General features: G+C 48.4%; 1 protein-coding gene across 2 annotated transcripts in view; it reads left to right on the top strand.

The window, feature by feature from the left end:
- The first annotated feature begins 1,227 nt into the window (after positions 1–1,227).
- PHKA1 (phosphorylase kinase regulatory subunit alpha 1) overlaps positions 1,228–10,987 on the top strand; it is a 491,521-nt gene continuing 481,761 nt past the window's right edge. Inside the window, exons 1-2 of one of the 2 annotated variants that reach the window (XM_077286537.1) lie at positions 1,228–1,644; positions 8,878–9,036. In XM_077286537.1, the coding sequence (XP_077142652.1) occupies positions 1,567–1,644; positions 8,878–9,036 (237 nt within the window). In that variant the 5' untranslated portion in view covers positions 1,228–1,566. The remainder of the gene's footprint in view (positions 1,645–8,877; positions 9,037–10,987) is intronic. The other variant, XM_077286538.1, reaches the window with a different exon arrangement.

Here is a 10,987-nt window from a genome sequence, read left to right as displayed (position 1 = left end):
ACATATACGTCTGTATAACGCACCCAGTCACATATACGTCTGTATAACGCACCCCGTCACATATACGTCTGTATAACGCACCTTGTCACATATACGTCTGTATAACGCACCCCGTGACATATATACGTCTGTATAACGCACCCCGTCACATATACGTCTGTATAGCGCACCCGTCACATATACGTTTGTATAACGCACCCGTCACATATACGTCTGTATAACGCACCCCGTCACATATACGTCTGTATAATGCACCCCGTCACATATACGTCTGTATAACGCACCCCGTCACATATACGTCTGTATAGCGCACCCGTCACATATACGTCTGTATAATGCACCCCGTCACATATACGTCTGTATAACGCACCCCGTCACATATACGTCTGTATAGCGCACCCGTCACATATACGTCTGTATAACGCACCCGTCACATATACGTCTGTATAACGCACCCGTCACATATACGTCTGTATAACGCACCCCGTCACATATATACGTCTGTATAACGCACCCCGTGACATATATACGTCTGTATAACGCACCCCGTCACATATACGTCTGTATAGCGCACCCGTCACATATACGTCTGTATAACGCACCCGTCACATATACGTCTGTATAACGCACCCCGTCACATATACGTCTGTATAACGCACCTTGTCACATATACGTCTGTATAAAGCACCCAGTCACATATACGTCTGTATAACGCACCGGTCACATATACGTCTGTATAACGCACCCAGTCACATATACGTCTGTATAACGCACCCAGTCACATATACGTCTGTATAACGCACCCCGTCACATATACGTCTGTATAACGCACCTTGTCACATATACGTCTGTATAACGCACCCCGTGACATATATACGTCTGTATAACGCACCCCGTCACATATACGTCTGTATAGCGCACCCGTCACATATACGTTTGTATAACGCACCCGTCACATATACGTCTGTATAACGCACCCCGTCACATATATACGTCTGTATAACGCACCCCGTCACATATACGTCTGTATAACGCACCCGTCACATATACGTCTGTATAACGCACCCCGTCACATATACGTCTGTATAACGCACCCCGTCACATATACGTCTGTATAACGCACCCCGTCACATATACGTCTGAACGCACCCGTCACATATACGTCTGTATAACGCACCCCGTGATATATACACGTCTGTATAATGCACCGGTCACACATACGTCACAGGTCTCCAGTGGGGGCGCTGTCTCCTAGGTTGGGTGCGGGTTTGCAGATCATCAGCCAGTGAGTGAGAAGGACTCGTGTCCAGGACGCAGGCTGCGGGGAGGAAGTGCCCAGTCCCGGCGTGAACTCCTGGCCGCCTTCACCCGCCCGTGGGCGGAGCAGTCCCTGTGGTCGCGGGGCTGGGCTCTGTCACACTCGAGGAGGAAACTTTCTGGTGTTGGTGCTGAGGACTAGGAGAGTGAGTCCCGCTCCGCAGAGCCGCACGTAGTGTGCACAGCCCTCAGCAGCTCCCGGCCGCCGCTCACTAGTCTCTGTACTCCGTACGTGGCGCCGGCACAGCCATGAGGAGCCGCAGTAACTCCGGGGTGCGCTTGGACCGGTACGCCCGGCTGGTGCAGCAGACCATCCTGTGTCACCAGGTGAGCGGGGAGGGGGTCCCGTGTGTGTGTGTGTGTGTGTGTGTGTGTGTGTGTGTGTGTGTATATATATATATGTGTGTGCGTGTCCCGGTTCCGTGTGTGTATATGTGTGTGCTTGTCCCGCGTGTGTGTATGTGTGTGCCTCGGTTCCGTGTGTGTGTGTGTATGTATGTGTGCCCCGGTTCCGTTTGTGTGTGTGTGTGTGTGTGTGTGTGTGTGTGTGCCCGTCCCGTTTGTGTGTGTGTGTGTGCCCGTCCCGTGTGTGTGTGTGTGTGTGTGTGTGTGTGTGTGTGTGTGCGCCCCGGTTCCGTGTGTGTGTATGTATGTGTGCCCCGGTTCCGTGTGTGTGTGTGTGTGTGTGTGTGCGTGTGTGCTCGTCCCGTTTGTGTGTGTGTGTGTGCGCCCGTCCCGTTTGTGTGTGTGTGTGTGTGTGTGCCCGTCCTGTGTGTGTGTGTGCCGGTCCCGTTTGTGTGTGTATGTGTGTGCGCCCGTCCCGTTTGTGTGTGTGTATATGTGTGTGCCCCGGTTCCGTGTGTGTGTATGTATGTGTGCCCCGGTTCCGTGTGTGTGTGTGTGTGTGTGTGCGTGTGTGCTCGTCCCGTTTGTGTGTGTGTGTGTGCGCCCGTCCCGTTTGTGTGTGTGTGTGTGTGTGCCCGTCCCGTGTGTGTGTGTGTGCCCGTCCTGTGTGTGTGTGTGCCGGTCCCGTTTGTGTGTGTATGTGTGTGCGCCCGTCCCGTTTGTGTGTGTGTATATGTGTGTGCGGCTCCCCTCCCCGGGGGGGTCTCTGTCTCTCCCCTTTCCTGGGGGGCTCTGTGGCTTTCTCCCCTTCCCCGGGTGGGTGTCTCTGTCTCTCTTCCCTTTCCTGGGGGGGGGCTCTGTGTCTCTCTCCCCTTCCCCGGGGCGAGGGGGGGGGGGGTCTCCATCTGTCTCTCCTTCCCCCGGGGTCTCTCTGTCTCTCTCCCCTTCCCCGGGGGGTTCTCTCTGTCTCTCCCCTTTCCTGGGGGGCTCTGTGGCTCTCTCCTCCAGGGGTCTCTGTTACCCCCCACCTCATCCCGTACACTGTCCTGTAACATCTGGACGCTGTGCTAGTACGCAGCGTACAACCCGCAGCCTTTACTGACCGTGTCCGCAGACACCAAATGTTGTTTCCTTGTGGAGTTTTGCAGGACGGTGCCTACTTTTGGGGCCCCGACTGCAGGACTGTCCACTTGCCTACAGGCTCTTAAACGTTTACTTCTTATTCCTCTTGAAGGAGTATACCCAGCTTTAAGATCCTATGACAATATGTGGTAGGTGTAATAATGTTAGCAAATACCTCCAATTATAAATGCGGTATAGTTCTTCTGATTGCCTACGTCGCTTACCCTATGTTCTGGGCATCACAGTAGTTAAGGTCTCCATGGTTATAACAGTTAACCTAAGGCTGGTTTCACACTGGCGTTGGGCAGAGCTGCGGAGGGCTGCGTAGTTCCTCCGTTAAGCCCCACCCACTGCAGCACCCCATCCTTCAGCTCCCCCTATGTCTGCATGCGTCCTGCGTACCTATCTTTAACATTGGGTACGCAGGCCATGCAGATATATGCGGATGCCTCCGCATGCGTCGTTTTGAAGCTGCGCCGAACTGTGTCGAACGCAACTTGCTGCATTTTGTTCTGGTCGGCGTAGAGTCAAAACGACGCATGTGGAGGCATCTGCACACATCCGCATGGCCTGCATACCCAATGTTAAAGATAGGTACGCAGGATGCATGCAGACATAGGCGGAGCTGAAGGAAGAGGCTGATCAGCTGTTCTGCTCCACAGCTGTATGTGTCGCGGCTGTGTGACAAGCACAATACATGTATATAGAGGCTGATCAGCTGTTCTGCTCCACAGCTGTATGTGTCGCGGCTGTGTGACAAGCACAATACATGTATATAGAGGCTGATCAGCTTTCTTCCTCCACAGCTGTATGTGTCGCGGCTGTGTGACAGGCACAATACATGTATGGAGAGGCTGATCAGCTGTTCTGCTCCACAGCTGTATGTGTCGCGGCTGTGTGACACACAATACATGTATGGAGAGGCTGATCAGCTGTTCTGCTCCACAGCTGTATGTGTCGCGGCTGTGTGACAGGCACAATACATGTATAAAGAGGCTGATCAGCTGTTCTGCTCCACAGCTGTATGTGTCGCGGCTGTGTGACAGGCACAGTACATGTATGGAGAGGCTGATCAGCTGTTCTGCTCCGCAGCTGTATGTGTCGCGGCTGTGTGACAGGCACAATACATGTATATAGAGGCTGATCAGCTGTTCTCCTCCGCAGCTGTATGTGTCGCGGCTGTGTGACAGGCACAATACATGTATATAGAGGCTGATCAGCTTTCTTCCTCCACAGCTGTATGTGTCGCGGCTGTGTGACAGGCACAATACATGTATGGAGAGGCTGATCAGCTGTTCTGCTCCGCAGCTGTATGTGTCGCGGCTGTGTGACAGGCACAATACATGTATATAGAGGCTGATCAGCTTTCTTCCTCCACAGCTGTATGTGTCGCGGCTGTGTGACAGGCACAATACATGTATATAGAGGCTGATCAGCTGTTCTGCTCCGCAGCTGTATGTGTCGCGGCTGTGTGACACACAATACATGTATATAGAGGCTGATCAGCTTTCTTCCTCCACAGCTGTATGTGTCGCGGCTGTGTGACAGGCACAATACATGTATATAGAGGCTGATCAGCTGTTCTCCTCCACAGCTGTATGTGTCGTGGCTGTGTGACAGGCACAATACATGTATATAGAGGCTGATCAGCTGTTCTGCTCCACAGCTGTATGTGTCGCGGCTGTGTGACAGGCACAATACATGTATATAGAGGCTGATCAGCTGTTCTGCTCCACAGCTGTATGTGTCGCGGCTGTGTGACAGGCACAATACATGTATATAGAGGCTGATCAGCTTTCTTCCTCCACAGCTGTATGTGTCGCGGCTGTGTGACAGGCACAATACATGTATATAGAGGCTGATCAGCTGTTCTGCTCCGCAGCTGTATGTGTCGCGGCTGTGTGACAGGCACAATACATGTATATAGAGGCTGATCAGCTTTCTTCCTCCACAGCTGTATGTGTCGCGGCTGTGTGACAGGCACAATACATGTATATAGAGGCTGATCAGCTTTCTTCCTCCACAGCTGTATGTGTCGCGGCTGTGTGACAGGCACAATACATGTATGGAGAGGCTTATCAGCTATTATCCCCCACAGCTGTATGTGTCGAGGCTGTGTGACAGGCACAATACATGTATGGAGAGGCTTATCAGCTATTATCCCCCACAGCTGTATGTGTCGCGGCTGTGTGACAGGCACAATACATGTATGGAGAGGCTGATCAGCTGTTCTGCTCCACAGCTGTATGTGTCGCGGCTGTGTGACAGGCACAGTACATGTATGGAGAGGCTGATCAGCTGTTCTGCTCCGCAGCTGTATGTGTCGCGGCTGTGTGACAGGCACAATACATGTATATAGAGGCTGATCAGCTTTCTTCCTCCACAGCTGTATGTGTCGCGGCTGTGTGACAGGCACAATACATGTATGGAGAGGCTGATCAGCTGTTCTGCTCCGCAGCTGTATGTGTCGCGGCTGTGTGACAGGCACAATACATGTATATAGAGGCTGATCAGCTTTCTTCCTCCACAGCTGTATGTGTCGCGGCTGTGTGACAGGCACAATACATGTATATAGAGGCTGATCAGCTGTTCTGCTCCGCAGCTGTATGTGTCGCGGCTGTGTGACAGGCACAATACATGTATATAGAGGCTGATCAGCTTTCTTCCTCCACAGCTGTATGTGTCGCGGCTGTGTGACAGGCACAATACATGTATATAGAGGCTGATCAGCTTTCTTCCTCCACAGCTGTATGTGTCGCGGCTGTGTGACAGGCACAATACATGTATGGAGAGGCTGATCAGCTGATCTGCTCCACAGCTGTATGTGTCGCGGCTGTGTGACAGGCACAATACATGTATGGAGAGGCTTATCAGCTATTATCCCCCACAGCTGTATGTGTCGCGGCTGTGTGACAGGCACAATACATGTATGGAGAGCCTGTTTGTTGTGACTGTCACACAGCCGCTACACATACAGCTGAGGAGCCAGCGCTCTCCGTGTATCTGGGTTTCTGTTGCAGCTTATTTGGTAAGCGCTTTAGCTTGGTGAATAAGCCCTGACCCAATCAAATTTGCTCATCTCTGCTCCTGACAACGTCCCCTCCTCCCACTTGACTGCACAGAACGGTGCACTGCTGAGAGCCATGATCTGAGTGCTCAGCCGTACATACCCCTGCTTGTACTTGTGGAGCCGACCATTGATGAGCCCCATACCCTTTCTTGTACACATGGAACTGACCATTGATGAATCCCCATACCCTTTCTTGTATTTGTGTAGCCGACCATTGATGAGCCCTATTCTCCTGCTTCTACTTGTGGAGCCGACCATTGATGATCCCCATTCTCCTGCTTGTACTTGTGGAGTCGACCGTTGATGAGCCCTATACCCCTGCTTGTACTTGTGGAGCTGACCATTGATGAGCCCCATTTTCCTGCTTGTACTTGTCGAGCCGACCACTGATGATCCCCCATTCTCCTGTTTGTACTTTTTGAGCTGACCATTGATGAGCCGTCAGGAACTTGAGTTATTTGATTGTGTATTATCGCGCACACTGAGCTTTGCTACATCCAAGAGCAGAGAACAGACACGTTGTGGGCCTTTCCGACTCCCTCTCTTCTCACTCTGCCTGCTGCTTGTGTGTGTAAATCCTAAACCCCTTCTTGAAGAATTTTTTTGGTTCTATGCTGCTCACAGTCCAGTCTCCCTTTAAAACTACTCATTGCCCCTCCTACATGGTACTAGTTGAAACTGGTGCAGCAACCTTGAGATTCTTTGTTCTATTAAAGTGATATATACTGGCACCGATCTGGGCTAGAGATATAAGGATGATATATTCCGTATGTCCCTCGATAGATCTATAACCTCCTGAAACAGCTAGAAGCTAAACACAACGAGTGCAAAGCGTGGATTTCTTCGTAAGAGGTTCAGGTAATTACTCCTTGTGTACACTTAAAAGAAAAGAATCTCCATGATGTGAGGCACATTCTGATCGTGTCTTTTTTATACTAGGTTCATACAGCAAGATATGCATAAAAATACTTTTCCTATTCTTAGTAAAAGGGGAGGTGTCAGCCTCTAAGTGATTCTCCCTAAACGCGCAGGCGCATATGAAACTAAGCAGAGGATCATGCAAAAAAACACACGCGCAGGCGCTCTGTATGTTATGACCTTGCTATTACAGCTTCCGGGTCAACAGCCACACACGCTGGCGCTACAGCCGTAATCTGCTTCCCGCAGCTGCTTCAATGGTAAAGTAATTTAGATACTATAAAAAGAATGTATTTCTGCACATTGGATATACTCACCTTGAGAAAGACACCTGGTGTGTCGGAACGCGTGGGTCTCCATACTCCACACTCCATTCTATCCTGGCTGCACCGCTGCACATGGGACGAGGGGGCGACCTTAGTGGACTGACAGGGCTAAGTATATAGCACGTGCCTTTTTTCCTCATTCTATCAGGCAAACTATACTTTGATACAGATAAGAGGGAGACACAGGGCACCTATTTGTATATGAGCATGTTTGTAGATGCTATTTAAAGAGGTTTGGCATTTAATCTCCAGTATGTACTTCCATCTTTTGGACTAACAGCACCTAAAGTAGGAGCCCTATATAGACCTATTGCCTTTTACTACGTACTGGAGTGTACCATAATAGAGCGTGCAGTGTATATTGGTCACAGGATCGCCACCTAATGGGTCCACATATTAGAACCTACATACTATTCATGTGATTTATGCAGCAATATTGTGATACAATTTATTTATGGTGCACCATATGTTTATAAGCCAGGTATTCCATATGTACATTTATATACCTTTAAAAAATATTGTACCATGATAGATTGGAGTGGATATGTACTCCACCAAGTGGATTGTATGTAGATGTTTTTAAAAAAAATTGTGTGTAATATTCTTGTGTGGAAATAAACTTTTGTACATTTTTTGCCTATATACTTGTGGTGTTCCTACCTTATTTGCATGTACCTTTCTCTTTAAAACTTCTTGTATACGTCCTACATGCTTGGTAGTGAACCCATGTTATCTATTGGATATTACTCTATGGTGCCCACTTTAAAAAGGTTTTTCTTGCCTCTAAGTGATGTCATCACAGGGGGAGTGCCTGGGTTTTGGGCTAGGAATAATTTAGTGAGAAAGGACTTTTGCAGTGTCTTCTGTCTGGGGTCCTGCTGCTGTACAGAGGGGTGCTATGCATCTGGATATATGCTCACCCTCCCCCGCCCCCCCCCCCCCCCAAGCACACGGCCAGTCAAGATGATACAATGACATAACGACCTGTAAGTGTTCTTTTTAATTTTAATCACATTTTATTTGTAATCTGTATTGTACATATGATATTGTTTCCTTTATTATTTCTTTTTACACGTTGTAAACACTGCCTACCTTTTTTTGGAGTGAAATATAAAATTACTAGCTTGTCACTTTATGCTGTAAACGTACTGTCGCGTCCTCTGAAGTGAATTACGCTACTGATTTGAGTTGGCTCTGGACCCGTTAATCCTTGGAACATCGGAGCTGGTGGCAGCATACTTTGTCCTGTGCACTCGGGCGTCTTTGCAGTGACCGGCGGCTTTGATAATTATTGTTCCTTCCTGAGTGGGAGTAGTTACATCGCCCACACTGCAGCGTGCCCAATAGCCAGTACATAGGCAGCCCTTCTGGCGATTAATTACCCTAGGTGCAGTACCCTGACTGACCTGAGGGTAAGGAGGGCGCCAGAGAGCTGCAAGTTCCAAACCGGAAGTGGGATATAGATAAATCCCGTTCAGAAGGAACTGGGGCAACCAAACAACCCTGGTTTGTGACAAGTTGGTGTGAGTGGTGGGGATGATAAAGGTATCTTCCCTGTGAACCGTGACAGATTGGTGGGAATCCGGTGGGATCCGTGACATATTGGTGGCAGCACAGTGGTATTCCTGACAAGCCCCATTCTCCTACTTGTACTTGTGGATCTGACCATTCTCCTGCTTGTACTTTTGAGCCGACCATTGATAAGCCCCATTCTTCTGCTTGTACTTGTGGAGCCGACCATTCTCACTTGCTGATACATCTTCTTTCCTGATCTTTCAGAATCCAGTGACTGGTCTGTTACCTGCGAGTTGTGAGCACAGAGACGCCTGGGTGCGGGACAATGTCTACACCATCCTCGCTGTGTGGGGGCTGAGTCTCGCTTACCGGAAGAATGCAGATCGGGATGAAGACAAAGCCAAAGCCTACGAGCTGGAGCAGGTACGATGTGTTGTATTCTTTCCTATGTGTATTGTACGGTGGCAGATAAACAGCAATAAATGAGACTAATGGCCCCGCGTTATGACCTGGACACTGGTGTGCAATGGTCACAACACTGCGGTGCTGACTCTGCACAAGGAGCCGTCATGTGGGCACTACGTAGCATTTACACAAAATCAGATCCCTCACTGGGGTCTTCATCCATCCTGGGGTCTTGATTTGTACTAGAGTCTTCATTAGTTAAGTCTTGTTTGTATGAAAATGGCACCTGGAGCGTTATATATGCTGTCGGGCCTAGGAATGGAGGGTCCGATGGGTGAGTGTCTGCCCCCACAGCAGGTGTTGTCGTAGTGCCTTCATCAGATGCGGTTTCTCTTGCCATCGCCATCTTTTCCACATGACTGTGCTGTAGGTCCTGCTGTCTGGGGTGTAGGATTTCACATTCGTTCCCCTGGTAAAGGTCAGTCTCCATCTCATGTGTCAGACTGTGGAGTTTACAGACTTGCATCTTGGAGCAAACATTTGCTGGTATTTTATTTAACCGGAACCTGATATTAGATTTATGTATAAATCCGGTCCTGGCTGCAGGATGACGCGCAGGTACATTCATATAGGGTGAAGATTTGGCCCAGGACCATATGCAAAAACAAGATTGGAACTGTGCCGTCGCAGATCAGATGTTCTTCGCATCGGTCTGGCTGACTGACCGGTCTCTGCCACGTGTGTGTCTGACTAGAGGTCTGCCACCATGTGTAGAAACTGTCCACTCATTTTGTGTCCCGCTCTCACCTACTGGTTGGAGGTCCTTAGTGGTGATTTCTTTGCAGCAATTTGACCATAAAGCTGCTTCTCCATGTCCTCTAGAAGTTGATATTCAGAGGTAAATGTTGACCTTGCTTTCCAGTGGTGATCCTCATGATTGCCAGCTTCATCATAGTGACTGGTTTTAATACTTGCCCTTGCAGAAATCTTCATAGTTGTAGAGTATGTCTTTCCTTAGTTGAGAGGTTCTCTGCATCTTCTGGCTTTGAACAGTTGTTGTCAGGGCTCTGTGTTGTAAGGAGCCGGACCAGCACAGCCTCTGTAAAACATCTGGTGCTCACAGACGCTTCGTGAGGCCGGAGAGTTCACAAATCAACTCTTAACCCCTTCACCCCAAAGCCTGTTTTCACCTAAGTGACAGGGCCAATTTTTACAATTCTGACCACTGTCACTTTATGAGGTCATAACTCTAAAACGCTTCAACGGATCCTGCTGATTCTGAGATTGTTTTCTCGTGACATATTGTACTTCATGATAGTGGTAAAACTTCTTCGATATGTCTTGCATTTATTTGTGAAAAAAACAAAAATTTGTCAAATTATGAAAATTTAGCAATTTTCAAACTTTTAGTTTTTATGCCCTTAAATTAGAGAGGTATATCTCATAATATAGTTAATAAACAACATTTCCCACATGTCTGCTTTACATCAGCACAATTTTGGAAACATAATTTTTTTTTGTTAGGGAGTTATAAGGGTTAAAAGTTGACCAGCGATTTCTCATTTTTGCAACAAAATTTGCAAAACCATTTTTTTTACGGACCACCTCACACTTGAAGTGACTTTGAGGGGTCTATATGACAGAAAATGCCAAAAAGTGACACCATTCTAAAAACTGCACCCCTCAAGGTACTCAAAACCACATTCAAAAAGTTTATTAACCCTTCAGGTGCTTCACAGGAATTTTTGGAATGTTTAAAAAAAATTGAACATTTAACTTTTTTTTCACTAAATTTTTACTTCCGATCCAATTTGTTTTATTTTACCAAGGGTAACAGGAGAAATTGGACCAAAAAAGTCGTTGTACAATTTGTCCTGAGTACGCCGATACCCCACATGTTGGGGTAAACCATTGATTGGGCACATGGCAGAGCTCGGAAGGGAAGGAGCGCCATTTGACTTTTCAATGC

This window comes from Ranitomeya variabilis, chromosome 2 (genome assembly GCF_051348905.1).
Source record: "Ranitomeya variabilis isolate aRanVar5 chromosome 2, aRanVar5.hap1, whole genome shotgun sequence".
NCBI classification, from domain to species: Eukaryota; Metazoa; Chordata; class Amphibia; order Anura; family Dendrobatidae; genus Ranitomeya; species Ranitomeya variabilis.
Note: the sequence above shows the minus strand (reverse complement) of the source record. Positions and strands in the feature narration are given on the sequence as shown.